General features: G+C 44.0%; 1 protein-coding gene across 2 annotated transcripts in view; it reads right to left on the bottom strand.

Moving 5' to 3' along the window:
• Positions 1–10,056: 10,056 nt before the first annotated feature.
• FIS1 (fission, mitochondrial 1) overlaps positions 10,057–24,328 on the bottom strand; it is an 88,285-nt gene continuing 74,013 nt past the window's right edge. For both annotated transcript variants that reach the window (XM_029580348.1, XM_029580349.1), the window contains one exon: positions 10,057–13,001. In XM_029580348.1, the coding sequence (XP_029436208.1) occupies positions 12,907–13,001 (95 nt within the window). In that variant the 3' untranslated portion in view covers positions 10,057–12,906. The remainder of the gene's footprint in view (positions 13,002–24,328) is intronic.

The following is a 24,328-nucleotide window of genomic DNA, read 5'->3' as shown; positions in this document are numbered from 1 at the left end:
ATAGTGGCTTGCAAAAGTATTCAACCCCCTAAAAAGTATTCAACCCCCCAAAGGAAAGATATTGCTCTAACAATTGGCCTTTACCTATGAGTCATTTAAAAAAGGTCAGCTTTTCTGGATAAACGACCCCACCAAATTCCAGTACCATTGGTCAGACTTTGAATCTGAAGGAAAACTGTGAAAATGAAGACCAAAGATTCCATAGCAATTAAAGATACAATTACAGAGATGCACATGATAGGAAAAGGCTGCAAAATAATTTCCAGTGCTTAGATATGCCAGTGAGCACTGTTGGAACAAATACGAAGAAATGGAAGCTGCATCATATCACCCAGACACTGCCTAGACAAGGCCGTTCCTCAAAACTTTTAAGGGAAGTTATGGAGAGGCCAAGAATCACTTTGAAGGAGCTCCAGCGTTCAGTGGCTGAGACTGGAGTGGAGGTGCACCAGTCAACATATCAAGAGCTCTGTATACAACTGGCCTGCTTGCAAGGGTGGTTAGCAAGAAGCCATTACTGAAGGAAAACCATATCAAAGCTCATCTGGAGTTTGCCAGGAAGCATCAGAGTGACCCAGCTAAAATGTGGGATAAGGTTTTGTGGTCAGATGAGACAAAAATGGAGCTTTTTGGCCAAAATTCAAAATGCTATGGGTGGCATAAACCTAACACTGCCCATCGCTCAGCAAACACCATCCCAACAGTAAAGCATTGGGATGGCAGCATCATGTTGTGGGGATGCTTTTCCTCAGCGGGAACTAGGCATCTTGTTAAAACTGAAGGACGGATGGATGGTGCAACATACAGGGACATATTGCAAGACAACCTGCTTCAGTCTGCTGAAAAACAAACTTGGGAGAAAGTTCACCTTTCAGCAGGACAATGATTCCAAGCACAAGGGCAAAGCAATACAGGAATGGTTGAACAACAAAAGGTGAATGTTCTACAGCAGCCATGTCAAAGTCCAGATCTCAATCCAATCGAGTCTATGGCACTATTTGAAAATAGCAGCTCATAAATATCATCCAACCAACCTGAACAACCTGGAGCAAATCTGCCATGAAGAATGGGCAAAAATCACTCCCCCAATATGCAAAGCTGGTAGAAACGTATCCCAACAAAGCTGTTATTGCAGTAAAAGGTGGTTCAACCACGTACTAGTCTGAAAGGGTTGAAAACTTATGCAAGCAGTATTTTTCAGTTTTTAATTTTACAAAAAATGCAAATCATGAATTGTGACTTTGAAAATTTACTTTAAACAGCATACTGGTTTGCAATCAATATACTGTCTGGAACAAAATGTGCAAAATGTCATTTGTAATCCACACAAATCTGCTGACTTTTTAGGGGAGTCAAATATTTTGCAAGCCATCATAGAAAAGAAAACCCTCTGTGCAAATAACTTATTTATTTATTTATTTATTTAGGGTTTTTATATACCGACTTTCTTGATATATATATGTCAAATCAAGTCGGTTTCCATATAACACAACTATCGCCGGGAGGCGTTACATTAAACAATAAACATAGTATTGAACAGAGAACGTGTAGTGTTACATTAAACAATCAAAAAGTTGTTATATTAAACAATAACATAGTATTGAACAGAGAACGTGTAGGGTTACTTTAAACAATCAATAAGGTCCTGAGGGTATTAGGTTGGCGGTGGACTTTATATTGTGCTATTTTGTTCTTTGTCCTGTGTTCGAAAGTGTTCCTGTGATTCCGGAGAGGCTTGCCGGAAGAGCCATGTTTTAAGGTTTTTCTTAAAGGTTAAATGGCAAGTTTCGAGTCGAAGATCTGGCGGAAGTGAGTTCCAAAGGGTGGGCCCGGCTGTGGAGAGTGCTCGTTTGGCTAGCGAGGTTTTAATCGGGGGAGTGTGTAGAGAACCTTTGTAGTTATATCTGATAGGTCTTTTTGATGTGCGAAGGCGGAGTTGCGAGGTAAGATTTAGGTGGGCGATTCCCAAAATATCTTTGTGGATCATTGATAGTGTCTTGAAGGCGATTCTAGCTTTTATTGGAAGCTAGTGAAGGTAGTGCAGAATTGGAGTGATGTGGTCTCTTCTGTTGGAGTTGGTGAGTAGCCTCGCCGCAGCATTTTGTACCATCTGTAAAGGTTTTATGGATGATAGCGGAAGACCTAACAGGAGGGAATTGCAGTAGTCTAACTTGGACAATATTAAAGACTGGACTACTAAGCGGAAGTCATAGAAGTGAAGGAGTGGTTTAAGATTTTTAATACTTGTAATTGATTGAAGTAACATTCCTTAGTTGTGTTTTGGATGAAAGATTTAAGGTTGAATTGATTGTCCAAAGCGCCCCCCTAAGTCTCTGACCTGAGAAGTGAGTGGTTGATGAAGGTGGATTTATGGATTGTGTGAGCTTTGGACGTGAAGAGTGTGTGGTTTTCGTCGGGGCGAGATGATGAGGATTTCTGTTTTATTTGTGTTGAGTATAAGGTTGAGGCTGGATACAAGGAATTGATGGATAGTAGGCAATTGTTCCAATGCGCCAGGTTTTTTTGGAGAGAATTCTGTGATGGGAAGAAGTATCTGAATGTCGTCGGCGAAGATATAGTGTTTTAGCTTGAGGCTGGAGAGTAGGTGGCAGAGCGGAAGCAGGTAGATGTTAAAAAGGGTAGGGGAGAGTGAAGAACCTTGAGGTACTCCTCTGATTGATTTGATAGGAGGTGATTCTACGTTATCTTATCTTGACTTTGTAGTATTCTATTTTCTAGGAATGATTGAAACCAACTGTGAGCTTCTCCTTGGATTCCTATGTCCGAAAGCCGCTCGAGGAGGATTTCATGATTTACGGTGTCAAATGCGGCGGATAAGTCAAGAAGAGCGAGGAGGTACGATTGTTTTCTTTCAAGGTTGAGGAGGATAGTGTCAGATAGTGAAGTTAATAGAGCTTCTGTGTTTTGTGATTTCCTGAATCCAAACTGTAAGGGGGAGAGGATGTTATTCTCCTCTAGGTAATCAGACAGTTGTTTGTTGACAAATCTCTCCATTACTCTGAGATTAGAGGCAGGTTGGCTATCGGGCGGAAGTTAGCAGGGTCTGTTGTTGGCAAGTTAGGTTTTTTTAGTAATGGTTTAAGAATGGCTATTTTCAGTTGTTCTGGGACCTTTCCTTGGGTTAAAGAACAATTAATGATGTTTGCTAATGCTTTGGAGATGGTGTTGGGAGTCGATATATAATTGGAAGAATAGTGTCCAGTGGGTGAGAAGATGGTTTAAGTTTATTGAGGATGATTTCAATTTCCAGGGATGATGGGGTCTCGAATGATGATAAGCTACATTTTTTGTTGTGAGTCCGAGTGCTGGTGGGTGTAAAAGTCCGAGTTGGGAAGAAATTGACCTAGCGGTGCTATGGGGAGTTTGTTGTTCAGCTGTTGGGTGGTGATTGGTTTGAGGAGATTTGTGATCTTGTTGTCGAAGTAGATTGCTAATTCCAATGCTTTGTCAGCTGCTTGTTCGTCCGGGATGGTTGGAGGAGAGGGTTTTGTAAGGGATGATACAAATGAGAATAAGGCTTTAGAGTCGAATACGAAGTTGTGGATTTTTTTTTTGCAAAAAAGTCTTTTTTTTGCCTTGAGAATTGCTAGTCTGTATGTGTTGAGGAGGGATTTGTAGATTAGACACGTGTTGGTGGTTGGAGATTTGCGCCAGGTGTTTTCCTTTTTCCTAAGTTCTTGTTTAAGAGTTTTTAGAGTCGGAGTGTACCACGGGTGTCTATTGGCTTGCGGTGGTTTCAGAGTTTTGGTGATGGTAGGGCAGGATAGATCTGCGACCTCCTTTGTTATCTTAAGCCAGGAGTTGATCGCTGATGAGGCGTCTGAAAGGTCCAGGCGGTCAAGTTCTTTAGAGAGCACTTTGTTAAGAATGTCAATGGTGCAAGGTTTCCTGTAGTGAATAGTAGTTGCTGGGAAGCTAAGACGAGGCAGATCTTTGATTTGAAGTTCCGCAGAGATGAAATAATGGTCAGACCAAGGGACTGGGACACAAGTGGGGTTTGTTTGTCGAAGTTATGCCATTGTTGAGAAAGATAAGGTCTAGCGTGTGACCTGCTTTGTGCGTGGGATCTTTGATGATCTGGTTAAAGCCAAGGTGATTAAGTGCTGTGAGGAGGATGTCGCAATTATGGGTTAAACTAGTGCTGTTTACATGTAGGTTGAAGTCACCCATAAGTATAGCTGGTTTGCCCTGTTTGAAGTGTTTGGTAGTGAGTTCAATTAATGGTGAGGGGTCAGTATCTAAAGTACCTGGAGGTGAATATACTAGAGCTATTTGTAGATAGTCTGAGTTGAAAAAGGCGATTTCAGTATTGTTTATTGTGGTGGAAAATTGTAGTGAGATCCCTAGGCTCTTTTTGGAGGCAAGCAGGATCCCTCCACCTTTTTTTTTTGATTCTGGGGATAGAATGTAAGTCATAGAGGTTGTTAGGGAGTTGGTTCAATAGGACTGAGTCAGTGGGTCTCAGCCATGTTTCCGTAATGGCACAAATGTCGGGGTTGTCATCAGACAGGTGATCGTTGAGGAGGTGGATTTTTTTTGTGATTGACTGTGCGTTGAACAATGTGAGTGTAAAAAGGGCTAGTCCCAGTGTTTGGGAGATGGGAGAGATCATGATTGGAATCAATCTCTGTTGCCGGATGCCTAGAGTCCTGGGTTTATTGGGTATATGTTGGTGATTGTATAGGATAGTAGGTATAGAGAAAGGGGGCATGATGCGTTGTTAGTGAGTGATATAGAATCCTTGTGTTCAGTGGATGATGAAGGTAAGGTAGTGTCTGGTATGTTACGGCTTAGGGGCCTGTAGGCAAGTTTGTTAGCTATAACATTAGTAGGAATGTAGCATGAAGAGAATGGGTAAGGTAGGTGCCTGATCAAAGATGGCTGCGTGGTTGCTGGATGGAATATGAATGAGAGGTTGCCAGATTAAGGAGGATTGGGTGGCTTGTTTGAAAAGAGCTAGATTATGGCTGTTTGATGAAGGACGAAAGAGTGGCTACGTGACGTTGCTGGAAGACAGGTGATTAGGTGGTTGTTGGATGACGATGAATGATTGGCTGCGGGAGGTAGAAGAATTAGTGGCTGCTGGGTGACGAATAAAAGGGTGGTTTCCGTGAGGCGGTGGAGAGCTTACTTGGACCTGCGATTTTATTAGTAAGAGTGTATATCAGTGACTGCAGGCGTTTGTAGTAATAAATACGAATCCGTTAATTGTAGGCTGTGGAATATTTGTTTGCCTTTGGCTGTTTCAACTTGATCTTGGCACCTGGTGAGGAACTTACAAGGCAGAATGTGTGAAAGTAGCGGCTCTGGCTCAGGGACGCTCCAAGGGGCGCGCTAAGCCCTTAGCGCGCTCCTTCGGGCGCGCGACGCCAGAGGAAGGCGTGGTAATTTAAAGATATTTTTCGGGCTCTCTGATAGGCTTAGTGCCTCTCAGGGGCGTGGTTGACTGCGACTCTTCTGGTTGTTGCGGTCGGCCTCCTCAGCACGGCCCGGTGTTGTGCGAGCGGGTTCCGGCCCCGATTGGGTCACGTGAGCCCCGGCTGAGGAGGGAGAATGTGGCGATAGCGTGGGGCGTGTCCTCGGGCCGAGCGTCGGATGGTGAGTAGCGCTGGTTGTGCGATGGCAGTCCAGGCTCGTCGGAAGAAATTTAAAAGGCCTTACCCCGACGGGTCTGGGCGCCGATCGCGCAGGCCTCCTTCCAGCAAGCAGCAGCAGCAGCGGCAGCAGCGATAGCGGCGGTCACAGATGAAGAGGAGCGGCGCCGGAGGGGGTTAGAGTTTAAAAGTCCCTCTCCCTTCCTGATAGGGTGGCGATAGCGTGGGGCGTGTCCTCGGGCCGAGCGTCGGATGGTGAGTAGCGCTGGTTGTGCGATGGCAGTCCAGGCTCGTCGGGGGGAAGGGATTTAAAAGGCCTTACCCCGACGGGTCTGGGCGCCGATCGCGCAGGCCTCCTTCCAGCAAGCAGCAGCAGCAGCGGCAGCAGCGATAGCGGCGGTCACAGATGAAGAGGAGCGGCGCCGGAGGGGGTTAGAGTTTAAAAGTCCCTCTCCCTTCCTGATAGGGTGGCGATAGCGTGGGGCGTGTCCTCGGGCCGAGCGTCGGATGGTGAGTAGCGCTGGTTGTGCGATGGCAGTCCAGGCTCGTCGGGGGGAAGGGATTTAAAAGGCCTTACTTATGTCTAATGTCTTTTTTTGTGCATTTTAAGCTTCTAATCATTTGCTATTAAATGTTTTCTAATCCATGTATAATTTTTAAAGATTTTGTCCATGAAAATAAAAAGCACAATTGAAAACATCTTCAAAGAATAACAAGTACAGAGGTTGAAGATAAACAAACCACCCAACACCGACTCAGTGTTTCTAGTGTCCACATTGCTTCTAGTTAAACACAGTAGGCTAATGGAGTGGAATTGTGGCTATTTTGTGATCAGTGCAATTTCCAATCCACTATTTGTGATAGTGAAGCTCTGTATCCAATTATAAGCAATGAGGACACTATTGAAACACTGAATGGTGTCATGTGGTTTGTTTAACAAGTACAGAAGTTGAAGATATTCTTTAAGATAAGTTTTCAATTATGCTTTTTATTTGCATAGACAAAAATCTTTGAAAAGTATGTATGGATTAGAAGACAATTAATGATCAATGATAAGAACCTTAAACACACAAAAAAAGACAATAAACAAGTATTTGTAGTTTGTATTCATTTATCAGATTATCAAACTCACAAACATCTGTATATTTTGGCAACAGCTAATATGAGATTCATTTTCTAAACGCTGTCAGAAGGATTTTAGGGTTTCCACAATACTGTCCCTTTTCCTGCCACCTCTCTTTTAGTCCTGTGATGAGCAAAATGGTTATTTCTGAAAACATCTAGAGCCGAGCTTTTTCTTCCTTTTGTTTGACTCGCTGCCACACATTTACTACTTGGTTGGAAAGTTCTGTAGAAATGAGTTGATTCTGATATGGTTGTGAAGAAAACATCAAAACATTTTTATGTAAGTTGTAGACAGTGGTACATTGGGGGGGGGGGGGGGGGGAATTTGTTATAAGAAAAAAAAAAAAAAAAAAGACCTATCAAAATGTTTTATATATGTACAAAAAGGAAGGGAAGGAGACTGTATAAGTGTCTTCTTGAAAGCTCATGGAAAATTCTTATATTGGTCCAATAAAAGCTATTAGAGCCCTGTAAGGATCCAGCTACTAGAAGTATGCCCGATAATTTTAAACCCAAACTCTGTATAAAATGAACAGATTAACCTGACTTCAAGCCCTTTGTAGATTTTAATGATTTATGTTTTATTATTTTTAGAAAAATGTGTTTGGAATTACAATTTAAGCAGTATGAACCATGGATAAACAGCCTGAGTCTCTGCAGGTGATATTTATAGTGATGTGATCTTGGGATGGCAATTACTTGTACTTTCCTCCTATGAAGAGATATACCACATGTGTTCATCAGTAGTGTTATGATGGAGATCGATACCTACACTGTGGATGACCATTAAGTTGTGGCCTGCTGTAGCATTATCTATCCTCGCATTGGCTGAATTTTGAAGGGCTGAATATGGGATCCTTTAACTTCTCCATCCAGGATAAAGAGAGCAACCAATACCTTAGTTCTGTGGTTAACCAGTTGGCTATATCAATTATGTGAACAACTCCCTAAAAACAAACCAGATCACTGCCAGTAGGCTGGTGTTTGTAGGGTACTGTCCAGCAAAGCCATGGGCCCAAGAGCTCATATGTTCAGGCAAACCCTCACTAGTTTTTTAGTTGTCTAGATCGGGGTGGGCAAACTACAGCCCATGGGCTAAACCCGGCCTGACGACAGATTATTTTCTGGCCCTTCTCCTCCTCATATTTCTCCATTAGATCCGGCCCATCGGCACCTTCAATGTCATCAACAATGGCCTGATATCGCAGGTTTTTTTTTGATGACTTCCACCTGGATGTTGCTGGAGTCTCCCTCAGAGGGCGTATCATGGCAGGAAGAAGAGGATTATCACGCAGCTATAAAGAGGCCCATGTGGCCACCAGTGGACCCCATACCACCGGCAGTGAAGAGGCTCATATCTTCGGTTTGCCTGGCAGTGCAGAAGCTGTATATCTGCACTGCTGGGCAAACTGAGCCCATCTGTCGTCTAAATGGGACTCGCAGTGTTAAAAGCACGAGGGCAGCACTTTCTCTGTGCTGATCTTGCAATATACAAGAATAACATGGAGGAAGTACTGTAACCATGATGTTTCAATTCCATTTGGGCTGTAGAGCAGCTTAGACAATGGATTGTCTCCTTCCCAACACACAGCAGCAGTGGTACAATGGTATTGGAGGAGCAAGAGAGGCTCTGAGGCTGCTGTGTTTATGTGTGTGAGAGAAAATGAATGGGAGTCTGCCTGGGTGGTCTGTGTGAGAATGAATGGGGAGTCTGCGTGTGTTTGTGTGTATGTGTGTGTTTGTAAGAATGAATAAGTGCCTGCCTGGGGGTCTTTGTGTGTGTGAATGAATGGGAGCTTACCAGGGAGTCTGTGTGTTTCTGAAAGAATGAATAGGAGCTTGCCTGGGGTATATATGAGGCAGCCAGTGAGAGTGAGTGCATGTGTGTGTGTATATATGAGTGGGTGAGAAAGCAATGTGTGTGGGTGAGTCAGAGCACATTGTGTATATGGGTGAGAGAGAGCATGTGTATATGGGTGGATGAGAGAGCATTCTGTGTATGTGTGAGGGAAAGCATGTGGATGGGTGAGAGAAAGTACATGTCTGTGCAACAACCCCCTACTACCTTCTAGTTTCCCTGCAATCTATGACAATCTTGGGGCATCTGGAAATCAAAAGTTCCCAGGAATGGAGAGAGGGGAACTTTTTAAAAATCCTTACTAAATTAATTATTGGGTATTATTTGATATGTCTATTTTGAAATATTTTATGGGTGTTTGGAACATTTTTATATGAGTTTTTAACTGTTTGATGTTATTCTATTTGTTAATTGTGTTGAATTCTTGTATTGTTATGTTTGCTGTTCATGGAGTTCTCCTCCCAGCTCACAAAGTTGTAAGGGGGACTCCGGCCCTCGGCTTTGATAAGCCCCAGTAATGTGGCCCACCAAAAGAAAAAAAGTTTGGCCTCCCTGGTCTAGATCAGTGGTATCCACTCCCAGTCTTCAAGGACCACAAACAGGTCACAGTTAAAAGATATCTCTAATGAATATGCATCAGATAGATTTGCACACAATTTAGGCAGTGTACTTGTAAATTATATTATGCATATTCATTAGGAATATCCTGAAAAACTCAACCTGGCTGTGACCATTGAAGGCAGGGAGTGAAGATTACTGGTCTAGATTATTATAAAGCTTGGTGGTAAGTCACTGAGGAAGGGGATCTGGGTATTAGATTAAGTATGATACCTTTTATGGTCATCTATACAGTATGAAAGAGAACCAATTAGGAAGTAAACAAAAACTAATGTGATTAAGGAGCAATCTCTTACAAGTGGTCAAGTTTCAACAGCTGGCATGGGTGGGCCAATTGATTTTTTCTGTTACTTTGGGTTTAGCTACTAAATAGTGATGGCTGTGATCAAAATAAGTGAGAAGTTATCACTTTAGTAAAAGCTATTGGTGTGAATGGCAACCCATCAACCATGGAAAGGCAAAGACTGGGGGAGGGGTAAGGACAGCAGTTTAAATTCAGAGGCGCCACAGGCCCAACGTGAGGGTGAATATCTTCAACTCTTTAGGCAGCAATGCAGTACTGCGGCTACATTAATGTAGATGCTCACAATGATAGCATTCACCTATACAGAAAGATCAATCCTTGGAACGCATGGCATTAGCTTGCATAAGCTGGGGGGGAGGCTTGTAGGTCCTTTAACTCTTTTGATCAGAGGTCCTGATCGTCTGTGGTTAGGACAGCAATCATACTGAGGTGGATGGATGTTCACAGCCATATGGTAGAGCTGTGAAGTCAGATACCAGTTATTAGTGGTGATCTTCATTGAATAATCTTGCCATAAAGAATAATATTTACATCAGTGGCTGAAGACTGGAGTGTTAAATGGGCTATCAAAGTATCAATGCAGAAGAGTGAAATATTACAGCATTAGCATGGAGACAAACTATTGGTAAAAGTTTGAGGATATACAAAACAGAGATGCAGTTTAAATGGAAATGGGCTTGATTAAAACAAGCAAACCAAAAAAGCATTTAGAAATTCAGTCAATGCAATGCACTTTAGATAACTGCAGAAGAGTTGGGAAGCTCATTATACATTCATTTCTCTAAGCTGGGTAGCTCTGGTGTCCCAGGACAGATTCTGGCACAAGACTTTACTAAACACTGGAGCACAGGGATAACTAGAAGGTGTCATGTCAAATCCTTTCCCCCATATTATTAACTGGTTTCACTTGCCTCCTCTCTCCAAAAGGAATAAAGGCACAATGCTTTGCATCTTTTGTTTTATTAGTAAAATGAACGCAGCCAGCTCGGACATTAAAGGCCAATAAGCTCCATATTCAGTGCCAAAGAGAAGGCAACCTCATGGCATGTGAACATCTCAGAGCCAAGTTACTAATCTAAATATTCCTTATCCTCTGAGTCTAGTGGCAAGAATGTTGATGATTGATTAGTGAATTTGTACAAGGGATTTTTCCCTCAAATACAGTGTGGAAGCCACTTCTACTGGGCATCTGGTCCTGCATCTTGTAATATTCATAGCTCCTGTAGCAACCCAGCCTGATATTTGCTCTTAAACAATCTCTGACAGAGATTTTACTCATTCCAATGCTTAACCACCTTTAACAGTTAAACACACAGAGTCATTCCAAATCCTAATTAGGTTAATTATTGAGAGGAAATTGTACAAACTTTTGCAATCTCTGGCGGAATTTAGCCATTACATCAAGATTACCACTCCTACTCTTGCAAGAATTCTGGGATCTTCAATGTACACTGTGTAAACAGCACTTCCGCTTAATGACTCATGCAAAGGATGTCATAAGACACGGATGTAATAAACCAAAAGCCAGACAAACATTTAAGTGTGGTGTCATAGAAGTAGTGTTAAAACAGTTGTTAATATATCAACCTAGCATTTAGGTATAATCATCCCTTTTACCAAAGAAGACATGAGGCCAGGCTCAAAGATGTAGGTATTGAAGACAGGGAGGGAACAGCACTTTTGGTTCCTAAATACAGAAAAGCAAATACTCTGCTGAAAATGTCTAACGTGCCATTCCTATTGCTAAAATGTGGACAGATATGAAAAAGGAAGTGCATGAATACAGTAAGTAATCACTGCAGGTTCTCCAAATCAACAGTAAAATGATAGCAGACCATCTGCTTCTTTACTTTGAGGGTTTACTTAGGTGAAGAGAACATTTTAATATGAAGTTATATGGGATATTCTGAAGATAATTAAGGTTCCAAAAAGAGCAATTACCACCACAAGCCTCTCGTCCTTGGGCTCAGTAAGCCATTCCACTGTTTGTGATAATTTCAGAAGTCAGCTTAAAGTATGGCCTATCTAGAGATATGGCCTCTTTTTTTCAGAGCTGTGAAACACCAGTTACCCACTGGAGAAATGAGCATGAAGCGGAAAAGCCCTGAGGTTGCTAAAGAAAGAGGTCATGGTCACCTTGGAATTCAGCTGGTGAGAAGTAGGTAAACGTTAGCCTGTAATTGTTTACTGGGGGCAACATACATGTTATGTGCCAGCCTAGGAGGAGCTTCTCCTACAAGTCCCAGAGATGACATGGGGGTAATTCCTGGACTGGTTCACAGCTGGTTCTTGAAAAGGTGACCAGACAGTCAAAGTTCTCTCTTCTTTCACATCATTATTAAAAAGAAACTGAAAATTGTATTTCAACAGCTCCAGCTTCACTATGAAAACTTCTAGAAAGTTCCTAAGTTTGGGAGAATCTCCTTTTCTGCCTAGGCTACAATGGGTCATGTAATCCTATCTGTATGACTACAAGGCATATCCTTAAAACACTCTAAAGGTACAAAAAGTTCCAGAGGCCAGAAACACAGAAAACCACCCTGGAAAGCATCATCTCCAAGACGGAGTATTTTGGGAACCAGAAATCATATCCTGAATACAGACAGATAAGTCCTTAATATGTAAGGTCTCCAATAGAAGCATTTCCACTCAAAGTGTGAAATCAGCATTCTCTGCAGTCTGCAACACCTGTTATGAGATCGATGTAAAACTTATCCAAAGATGGAGGCTTCCAAAAGCTTCAGCAAGGAGAATGTGACCCGCTTTGTACTGATTCCTGTTATAACAACACTGTGGAGTTGCCATTTTGAAAAAATATACTCTCTTTATCTGAATCATGCTTGGACATTGAATTCATTCTGCACATTCTCCTTGCTGATTTGATTATCTGCGTGCAGCAATGCTCCTTTGTTGTTTTTGGCTTCCAAAAGCTTTCCAGACTATGCTGTCCCCTTCTAAAACTCTTTGTTGTAAGTTTGGAGAAAAGGCCTGCCTAGTTTCCAAAACTCCTGTACAGCATCTTCACCGGATAATTTTTATGTTAGTCCAATAAATGTTATTGCAGACTGATAACTCAGTTTTCTTCAAGAATGATACAGATACTAGAAAACTAACAAAGTAAACTAATGAAATACACACAGTTATTATTACTAAGCAAATCTATTGTTTAAGTTATTAGGCATTTTCCAAAATAAAACTGTCATTCCCCCCATGCTCCCTCTCCACCTATTACCCTCTCCACCCCCCTTACAGGATGTGCATTGTTAGAAAGTGTTGCAAAAGTAAGCAGCAAGTTCTCTTTCTTCCTTCATGTCCTCAGCTCTGAAGCAAGGCTGAATCCCAGCGCAGGGGACTGGGAGAAGCTTTGGTTTGTGGCAGATTCCCATTTACTTTGATTTGGCAACTGCCAACCCAATCAGGCCTGCAAGCCCTGCGACTCCTAGTGCCATGCCACCAATGATGGCCATACCGACAAGACCATCTGCAGAAACAGAGAAAGAGAGAAAGAGTCAGTGGGAAAAAGAAAAAACAGATGGAAGAATTGGTGAAACACATGGGGCATGATCTAATCCTCATTTGGTATCTATGGGGAAAAAAAAGCTTAGTAAATCAGGTCTAAGAGGTGGAATAACTATTTAAACAAGCAGAAGAAAACAATACCTGCTCTTTCATCGGGTCAGGCCAATTATTGTTGTTACAATTTTATACCACACTACTCAAAACCAGATTGACAATTTTCGATTTGCTGTGGGTATTGGCAAGCCCATTTTCAAAAGGAAACATCCAGTGGAATTTCCCTTTGAAAATGTGGGCAGTACATAATAGGTACCTTTGTACCCAGGTACTTTACAGTTGTACCACACGCACTTTCACTCCCTGACCACCTGTCCCTGTCCCTTTTTTTCTGCAGATGCACTATTTGCCCATGGGAGGAGGTGGGCAATTTTCAAACATAAAAACTTGGAGTATTGCCCCCTATAAGCATAGCCCAACTCCCTGTCTATGACAATGGCAAGCAGAAAGCAAATGTTGCTTACCTGATGTAACAGGTGTTCTCACAGGACAGCAGGATGTTAGTCCTCACAAATGGGTGACATCGAGGATGGAGCCCAACCACGGAAAACTTCTGTCAAAGTTTCAGGAACTTTGACTGGCCCCTACTGGGCATGCCCAGCACGGCACCAACCCTGCAGCCAGCAGGGGTCTCCCTTCAGTCTTGTTTTTATAGCTACAGGCAGTGCCGAAAAATAAATAAACGAACCCAACACCGCGGGGCGGCGGGCAGGTTTCGTGAGGACTAACATCCTGCTGTCCTGTGAGAACACCTGTTACATCAGGTAAGCAACATTTGCTTTCTCACAGGACAAGCAGGATGGTTGTCCTCACAAATGGGTGAGTACCGAGCTGAGGATGTCCTGACTTGCACCAAATGTACCCAACGGCGTGCAACAGGCACAATAACTGGGGTGGAATTTGGTAAAGGACATCCGCACCCTACCGGGAAGGTGGAAGGGTGTTGGTACATTATGTTGGAAAAAGGTTACGCAAGACAGATTGGCCGAAGATGGAATCTTGTCTTCCAGCTTTATCCAAACAATAGTGGGCTGCAAAGGTATGGAGGGAACTCCAGGTTGCAGCTTTGCAGATGTCAGGAAGCGGCACCGATTGAAGGTGTGCTACTGAAGTCGCCATGGCCCTCACAGAGTGTGCTTTAACACGGTCTTGAAAAGGAATGCCAGCTTGCTGATAGCAAAAGGAGATGCAGTCCGCCAACCAGGAGGAAAGAGCCTGCTTACCCACAGGTTGTCCTAACTTGTTAGGATGGAAAGAGACGAATAATTGAGTGCTCTTCCTGTGGGCAACTGTACGGTCTAGATAAAAAGCTAGAGCACGTTTACAGTCCAAGGTATGCAGAGTCTGTTCCCCGGAGTTGGAGTGGGGCCTGGGAAAGAAGATAGGTAGTATGATGGATTGATTGATGTGAAACTCCGAAACTACCTTAGGTAAAAATTTAGGGTGAGTGCGGAGTACCGCCCGGTCCTGCAGGAGTTTAGTGTAAGGCAGATAGGTAACTAGGGCCTGTAATTCACTAACCCTGTGAGCTGAAGTGATAGCTAAAAGGAATAGCACTTTCCATGTGAGATATTTTAGATCACAGGAGTGCAGAGGTTCGAAAGGTGGTTTCATTAGACGACCAAGAACCAGATTAAGGTCCCAAGATGGGGCCGGAGGACGTAAAGGTGGCTTCAAATGGAGCAAGCCTTTAAGAAAGCGTGTTACCAGGGGTTGTACGGAAATAGGGACACCCCCGATACCTTTATGGAAGGCGGCTACCGCACTGACATGCATTCTTATAGAAGAGGTTTTAAGTCCTGATTCTGATAGATGCCACAAATAGTCCAAAAATTTAGAGATTGGACAGGAAAGGGGATCAAGGGACTGAGAAGTGCACCATGATGTGTACCTTTTCCATTTGTATGAGTAAGATCTTCTTGTTGAAGGCTTTCATGAAGCTATCAGGACACGAGAAACCGATTCCGAAAGGTTAAATGGCTGAAGGACTAACCTTTCAACATCCATGCCGTCAGGGACAAGGTCTGGAGGTTGGGATGGAGGAGGCATCCGTTGTTTTGAGTGAGCAGATGCGGGTCCTTTCCCAGACGAATGTGCCTGCGGATGGAGAGATCCTGGAGTATGGGAAACCACACTTGGCGTGGCCAGTGCGGTGCTATCAGGATCATGGTTCCTCCGTCCTGGCGTAGCTTCACGAGAGTCCTCGACAGAAGAGGAAGTGGAGGGAATGCATAGAGCAGACCTGTTGTCCAGGTGAGGGAGAATGTATCCCTGGGCCGAGAGTGTTGGCTCTGAATGAGAGAGCAGTAATTGTCCACTTTGTGGTTCTGAGGGGACGCAAAAAGGTCTATGTGGGGATAACCCCACTTGTGAAACAGAGAGGTCGCTACCAGAGGATTGAGTGACCACTCGTGTGGTTGGAAGACTCGGCTGAGCTGGTCTGCCAAGACATTGTGTACTCCCGGCAAGTAGATGGCCTTGAGGTACATGGAGCGGGAGAGGGCTTCCGCCCAAATCTGCGCAGCTTCCTGACACAGAAGGAAGGAGCCTGTGCCTCCCTGCTTGTTTATGTACCACATGGCCACCTGGTTGTCTGTCTGAATTAAGATTGCGTGGTTTGATAGGCAATCTTGAAAGGTCCTGAGAGCATAGCGAATTGCTCGCAGCTCCAGGAAATTTATCTGGTGTTTGGCTTCCTCTGGTGACCATAATCCTTGAGTTTGTAGAGTGTTTACATGGGCTCCCCAACCGATGTTGGAAGCGTCGGTGGTGAGGATTATCTGGGGATCTGGTGGAAGAAAGGGCAAGCCCTGTAGGAGGTTGAATTGATTTGTCCACCAGACAAGAGACAGACGGAGTGCATTTGTGATTGTAACAAGGGAGGTCAGAGGCTGAAGAGCCTGAGTCCATTGTCTTAGAGTCCATTGTGTGACTCTCATGGCGAGACGAGCCATGGGAGTTACATGGACGGAGGAGGCCATGTGTCCCAGGAGAACGAGGAATTGGCGAGCAGTGGCTGTGCGTTGAGACTGCAGTTGGCGAGCTAGGGACACAAGAGCTATTGCTCTTTGATGAGGAAGGTAGGCCTTTGCTTGTAAGGTGTCCAAGTCTGCCCCAATGAAGGATAAGGTTTGAGATGGGACTACATAGGATTTCTCGTAATTGACTAGAAACCCTAGAGAAAGTAAGGTTTGAATTGTTAGGGTCAGGGAGGACCGAGCCAGTTGCTGGGTTGGGGCCCTGACTAACCAATCGTCCAGGTAGGGGTAGACGTGGACACCTTCTTGTCTGAGGAATGCTGCTACCACCACGAGATATTTGGTAAAGACTCGTGGTGCAGATGCCAGGCCGAAAGGTAATACTTTGTATTGGTAGTGGTTTCGGCCTACCAGAAAACGCAGGTATTTGCGATGAGATTGTGTGATCGCAATGTGAGTATATGCGTCTTTTAGGTCTAGAGAGCATAGCCAATCCCCTCTCTTTGTAGGAGAGGGAGCAGCGAGCCCAGGGTTACCATCTTGAACTTCTCCTTGTAAAGGTACTTGTTGAGGGCCCGTAGGTCTAGGATTGGACGAAGTCCTCCTGACTTTTTTGGGATCAGGAAGTACCTGGAGTAGAACCCTAGCCCTTGTTGTAAGGGAGGAATGGGTTCTATAGCTTTCGAAAGTAGGAGAAGAGAAACTTCTTGCTCTAAAAGAGCAGAGTGATCGGTATGTCTCCACGCCGGCAGAGGTGGGGAGTCTGGAGGGAGAGACTGGAAATTGAGGTGGTAACCCTGTGCAATGATTGCTATCACCCATTGATCTGTGGTGATGTGCTGCCACCTTCCTAGGAAGTGGCACAGCCGTCCCCCTACTGGTATAGTTGGAAGAGGGGTTTGGTAAATGCTCTCCAGGTGAAAGTCAAAAACCTGCAGCAGGGCCAGGTGGTGGAGCTGCTGATGGCTTTTGTTTGTGTGTCTGGCGAGGTTGAGTCTTACGATAAGACCTTGCAGGCCTAGACTTGGTTGAAGGGGGATAATACTTCCGTGTACGGAAGAAAGACTTTTTGGAGTCCTTCCTAAACGTTTGCTTAGAAGGCAAGTCAGGAGGAATAGATGAGAGCTGTTTAAGTGTCTCATGATGATCCTTTAATTCAGCAACAATTTGTTGAATTTGCTCGCCAAACAAATTATCCCCTAGGCAGGGTAAATCAGATAGCCTGTCCTGAACTTCTAGTCGCAGGTCAGATGACTTAAGCCAAGCCCAGCGTCTGGCTGAGATGGCTGTGGCTGAAATTCTAGTGGAAGCATCGAAGATGTCATAAGCTGTTCTTACTTCGTGCTTCCCAGCTTCAAATCCTTTATGTAGGAGGGATTGAAGCTGTGGCTGGAATTGTTCAGGCAAGGCATCCGTGTATTCCTGCATCTGTTTCAGGAGGACTCTATTATATTGAGTCATATAAAGCTGATAAGAAGCTATTCTGGAAATCAGCATAGCTCCTTGATACACCTTCCTACCTATATTATCTAGGAATTTGTTTTCCTTAGTAGGAGGCACGGAAGAGTGTGGCTTCAGTCGTTTAGCTTTCTTTTGAGCTGATTCTACGACTACGGAATGATGGTCTAATTGAGGTTTTTGAAAACCAGGAGCTGATTGTACAAGATATGGAGAGTCAGCTTTTTTGTTGACCGGGGAAACAATGCCAGGAGATTCCCAATTCTTTTTAAGGAGGTCTAGAAAAACCTGATGAATGGGAATAGAAGTGATGATTTTAGGGGCATCCAGGAATTGGAGTAATTCCATCATCTGGTGCCTTTCATCTTGTTCAGATTGGAGTTGGAAAGGAACCAACTCTGACATTTCCTTCACAAAATTTATGAAAGAGGTCCTCAGGGGGAGAACGCTTTCTACTCTCTGCAGGAGAGGGTGGTGAAGGCAAATCATCGGTGTCAGTAGAGGTATCATCACCCCAAGTGTCATATGGATCTTGGTGATGACTTGTAGGACCTCGAGGGGGTTGAACCCCTGAGGGTCCAGGTTGAGGCTCCGAAATATTGGTTGGAGTCACCGGGGGGCATCGAGAAAATCCTCAATGGAATCGGTGCTGGTATCGGTGCCGGTGTGGGCACCGAAGGAATCAGTGTCGGTCTCGATGGAATCGGTGCAGGCATCGGAAACCTCGGTGGAGCAGAGGTGCGTATCGCCCCCGAGGAGGTGGTCTGTGGCGAGGGACGACATGGCACCGATGGAACTATCCCCGAAGGGGGAATCTGATACGGTGTTTCTCCACCCGATGAAAAACCTGTCGGTGACAGCGGTCTTGCCGGTGACGCAGGCATGACCGGTGGAAGGGCTGTCATGAGCGCTTCCATCCGGTTTAGCAACGGAGCCAGTGCTGCTGCAATCGGCTCGGTGGTCGGTTCCACCCTCGGTGCCGGAGGAGGTTGGAATCGTTGCATCGCCTTGTCGATGGCCTCCTGGACCAGCCGGTCCAGTTCTGCCCGGAGACCAGGGGTAACAAGACCCGGCTCGACGGGAGAGGGAGGCTGAGGCTGAGCCGGAGGGACCACCGTCACCGGTGGAATCGCGGCTCCCAAACCCCGAGGGGGTGAGGGTTGCCTCTGTGCCTGCGAAACAGGAGTGGACGGTGCCACCTCTGATCGAGGCTTTTTTGGCGGTGGCTCGGTCTGGACGGAGGTCGATGACGTCGATTCCTCGACAGGCCGAGACTTATGACGTCGATGGCGATTTTTCTCCTTTCGATCCCCACGAGCATCAGGGGAAGGAACGAGAGTCGATGGCCGGGAAGTCACCGAAGGCGGACGGTCACCGAAGGGGTGTCGATGATGCGACCTCGTCGGTGCCGGTTCCGATGACGTCGATGCAATCGATGGCGTTGGGGTACGAGCGTGGAAGAGGAGCCCCATCTTCTCCATTCTGGCTTTGCAACCCTTTGGAGTCATTAGAGCACATTTAGTGCAAGTCAGAACATCATGCTCGCTTCCCAAACATAAAACACAGACTCCATGGGGGTCTGTGATTGACATAGTTCGGGTACAGTCCGGACACCGACGAAACCCCGACGCCATGGCGAAAAGCCAAAAATTTAGCCGCGGGACGGTCGACTGACAACAGGCCTCGAGGGCCAAATTTGACGGAAGTCAACCAAACAACGGCAAAAACTTACCGAAGTTCCGCGGACCGAAAATTTGATGAAGGGAGACCCCTGTGGGGCAAATTTTCTTCAAAACTAAGAGTTTGAAATTCCTGTCAGGAACGTGGTTAAGAGCTCTTTCACCGCGTGGAAAAAAGAGCTCTTTCACCGCGTGGAAAAAAGAAGACTGAAGGGAGACCCCTGCTGGCTGCAGGGTTGGTGCCGTGCTGGGCATGCCGGTAGGGGCCAGTCAAAGTTCCTGAAACTTTGACAGAAGTTTTCCGTGGTTGGGCTCCATCCTCGATGTCACCCATTTGTGAGGACAACCATCCTGCTTGTCCTGTGAGAACTTCTGAGGCCAGCAGGATGTCAGGTGACATCATAAGATGGAGCCCAGCATAGAAGTTTGACTTTAAAGTTTTCAGAAACTTTGAGCATGCTATAGCGCCACCTGGCTTTTTAAACAAGCCTTCCCGGATAACTTATAACCATCACTTGCTACTGTAAATATTCACTAAGTTATTATTATTAAGTTATTAAGCAATTATCCCTGTACAAATCTTTAAGCCCCCACCGTTCCTTTCTTTCTCTCTCCCAGTTATCTTACCCCTGGTTTTTGTAACTGCTTCCCCTTGCACTAGTTTAGTTCTACTGTTCTATGCTCCCCTGTTACTATGTAAACCAGCATGATGTGACTTGCTCATGAATGCCGGTATATAAAAAACTTAAATAAATAAAATAAATAAATGTCTACACAGGGCCCCTTCAGTCCATAATTACAGCTTAGACTTGGAAAATCAACTCCAAGGAGAAGCGGATGGGTTTTGTGAGGACCAGCATCCTGTTATAGGTATGCAACTTCTTCTCTGTGGACAAGTAGGATGGCAGTACTGACACATGAAAAGCCCCTAACTGCCCTGAATGAAAAAAAGGAAAAACCCAACATAGTGCCAATGGGCAGAAATTGTTTATGGTGGTGATATTGCCCCTTATAAATCCCTGGTGAGACCTCATTTGGAATATCATGTACAATTCTGGAGTCCACACCTTCAAAAGAATATAAACAGGATGGAATCGGTCCAGAGGGAGAGTACTACAATGGTCAGTAGTCTTCGTTCTAAAGTATATGGGGATAGACAAATATCTAAAAAATGTATACCCTATAAGAAAGGCAAGATAGAGACATTCACATATCTCAGATATCCATGCATGGGAGGTGAGCCTCTCAACAGAAAAGGCTCTAGAATGAGGGTGAAAAGGAGTATATTGAGGAATAATCTTAGGAATTATTTCTTTACAGAGAGGATAGTGGATGCAAGAAATACCCTTCGAGTGAAGATGTTGGAGACAAAAAAAAGTGTCTGAATTCAAGAAAGTATGGGATAAATACAGGGGAACTCAAAGGGAGTGATGGGAATTCTAAAACTAAATTGGGTGGATGGGCAGACTAGATGGGCCATAATATGGTCTTTTCTGCATTATATAACTATTGTTTCATATCTGAAATTTCTAATTTATTTTTTTTTTGAAACTAGGAGCAGTTTGGAACCAAAATAGGACTCTGGGAGAGGATGGAATTGGGGTCTACACCTCAAAGAGATGCCTCAGGCAGACTGGCCCAAAACTACTGTCCATTGGGAGTACCCTGCTCCAGCAAATCGTGCAATAGGAATGTCTAGAGAGAGGAGAAATGCCCATATTGCAGCCTTGAAGCGCTCATGAAAGCGATCTTAAGTGGGCTACTGATTCTGCCATGGCTCTGACACTATGCTCCTTGATGTGATTCACCAGATTTCAGGCCCTGCTTGGGCATAACAGGAAAACAGATACAATCTGCCAGCCAATTTAAAAAGAACAGCTTGGCAATGGCAAAATTCCAGGTTTCTTGATGTCAAAAGAAGCAAAAAATTGGAAGGACTTTCTAAAGGCTTCAGTCCGTGCCAGGTAGAAAGCTAAGACTCTACTGCAGGCCAAACTGTGTAGCCTTGTTCACCTCTGTGGACAAGTGGCCTGGGAAAATACATTAGAAGGATTAATTGACTGGTTAAGGTGGAGGAAACCAAATACTACCTTAGGATGTTTGCACAGAACCACTCTGCTGTGCAAAATCTTGGTATAAGTTGGATAAGTCACTAGGGCCAGGAGCTCACTGTGAGCCGAAGAGTGACTGCCTCCAAAAATATGACCTTCCAGGTCAGGGATCTTCAGCTCACAGAAGTCTATCAGCACTAAGGAACTTTTCAGCAATTGGGTCAATACCAAGCTGAAGTCCCAAGATATAGCAGGAAGCTCAAGGGAGGCTTCAAGTGAAGCAAACCCTAAATGAAATGGACAAATGGCTAAAGAGAAAGGAGTTTATCTTCTACATGGTGGTGGTAAGCGTCATTTGCAATAAGGTGAACTATAGGGAAACTCTCTCTCTCTCTAAGGGGTTATTTCCTAGAGTATTTTTTTTCATCATTTCATACTTAAAACAAGGACTCTGATTTGTGAAGATTTCAAATAATTAAGAGTTTTATCAAAACATAATTGATTAGGGGTTACAAGATATATAGCAATTGCTTTAGTGATTCAAGACAGATGCACCTTTATAATTTTTAAAATTCACAAATATTACAGGCCAACTAAACCCAGAATTAGGAGTCAAAGTTTGTTTCTTTCATCATACTGGTAGTATGATGAAAGAGAAGGGATATCTTCACACATAAACAGGGATGCAAGCAGCTTCTGTGTCAGAATCTCAGCAATGGAAAGGCTGATCTTTAGAGTGCCAATGGCGGTTGGTAATGGCAGCCCCGATGACAGTGAGCTTTTATCCTGGGTTTTCACTTTAGTCTACAAGTCAGTGAATAGGTATAGTAGATGCATAGGGATGAGAGCCAAGCATTCATCTTGACTGGACGATTCTCCATTTTTTTTCATTAAAGTGACGAGTTCATGTGGCAAGAAATAGTTGATTCTTTACTTTTATGTATGGACACCATTAAACAATGGTTGAGACAAAATAAACTCTTGTTGAATACAAGAAAGACAACTATTCTCCTCATTCATCGACCACATTCGATAACTTCTCATGATACAGTGTCTATAGATAAGATCTCATTTTCTCTCGGTAAACCTATAAGGAGCCTTGGTGTGTTTGATTCTACCTTTTCATTCAAACCTCAGATTAGGTCTCTTATTAAAATCGTTTTTTTTAAACTCCGGTTGTTAGCAAGTTTACGACACTTACTTTATGACAGTGATTTCTTGACAGTGGTACGGGCGATCATATTCCCACATATCAACTATTGCAATAGTCTTTATATTGGTTTACCTAAAGGTTTGATTCATTCAATACAGCTTTTATTGAAATCAACCGCCAGGTTAGTTTCTCATTCTAAGCGTTTCGAGCGGATCACTCCTACTTTATGTAGGCTTAATTGGCTGCCAGTTACTGAGCGGATTGTGTTTAAAATTGGCATGATAGTCTATAAGCTTCTTGCCTCAGATTCTTCATACTGGCTTAATGCATTATTACAGATTTATAAACCTGTAAGATGTTTGAAATCTTCTCAATTGAATCTTTTAGAGATCCCTTCAGTTCGACATGCTCAGTTGTTTAGTACGAGGGAGACCTCTTTTTCCATAGCAGCTCCAACGCAGTGGAATCTCATCCCCATGGAATTGAGGTCTTTGGATGATGTTAAAAGATTTAAATTAGAATTTAAAGAGTTTTTACTCCATCATGCTTATAATATGTAATAGCCTGAAGTATGTGTAATTCCATTATCAGAGAAAAGAATGTGAGAACATGGTTATTAGAAAAATGAGAATAATGTGAGTAGAGTAATTGCTATGGAGTTCTCGTTAATGTCAACTGACGAATAAACAACTTGATCTGGGGACAAAATTTGTGAAACAAACATTTTTGTCTAAAGTGTATGTTTCTGTTCATCGCCTAGGCCTACTTTGTGTTAGGCAATCAATAAATTTTATGAAATGAAATGTTTACATATCTGACTGCATGGTCTTAGGGATGCTTAAAGATAAGTAATGTCCAATCAGCATCAGAGTTCTTTGTTTCAGGCAAAGCCTGGATATAGACAATTTGGGGCCTTGTCAAATAAAGTTTATAAAATGGAGAAATTACTTACCTGATAATTTCGTTTTCCTTAGTGTAGACTGATGGACTCAGGACCAATGGGTATTGTGCTCTCCTGATAACAGATGGGAGACGGAGTCAGATTTCAAAGCGGACGTCACTTTATATATATACCCGTGTAGTAAGCTTAGCTCTTCAGTATTCTCCTTGAAAAGCCATTGTGGATATATGTTTGCTTAAATAACTTGATTAAACTTGAACTGGTTCAACTGATTTCCAAACTAGAGACCGCCAGTGTACTCAACCAATTAACACCGACATCAATCAAACTATGGGTGTCTTGAACTAGGCGTAGGCCATGGCTTACCCGTATTTGCTTAATCTCGAGGTTTCTTATCCGAGGTTCTCGTTTTCTGGGGCAACCGTGGGTGGGATGCTGAGTCCATCTGTCTACACTAAGGAAAACAAAATTATCAGGTAAGTAATTTCTCCATTACCTAGCGTGTAGCCAGATGGACTCAGGACCAATGGGATGTACAAAAGCTACTCCCTGACAGGGTGAGAGGCTGCCCGTGGCCCACTTAGTACTGCCCTTGCAAAGGCTGTGTCCTCCCGGGCTTGAACATCCAGGTGGTAGAACCTGGAAAAGGTGTGTATGGAGGACCACGTCACCGCTTGACAGATCTTGGCGGGCAACAGCAGCTTGGTTTCTGCCCAGGATACTGCCTGGGCCCTCGTAGAATGAGCTTTAACTTGTAGAGGTAAGAGCTTTCCTGCCTCTGTGTAGGCCGCCTTGATTACTTCTTTGATCCAGCGGACTATGGTCGCCGGCGAGGCCGCTTCCCCTTGTTTCTTCCCGCTGTGAAGAACGAACAGGTGGTCCGTTCTGCGCACAGGTTCCGATCATTCCAGGTATCGGAATAGGAGTCTGCTGATGTTTAGCTGGCGAAGAAGTCGTGAGTCTTCTGAGTTGTTATGTTCATCTGGAGATGGTAACGAGATGGTTTGGTTTAAGT

The sequence above is a fragment of the Rhinatrema bivittatum genome, chromosome 16 (assembly GCF_901001135.1).
Source record: "Rhinatrema bivittatum chromosome 16, aRhiBiv1.1, whole genome shotgun sequence".
NCBI classification, from domain to species: Eukaryota; Metazoa; Chordata; class Amphibia; order Gymnophiona; family Rhinatrematidae; genus Rhinatrema; species Rhinatrema bivittatum.
The sequence above is the reverse complement of the archived record's forward strand: the minus strand, read 5'-3'. Positions and strand labels throughout refer to the sequence as shown.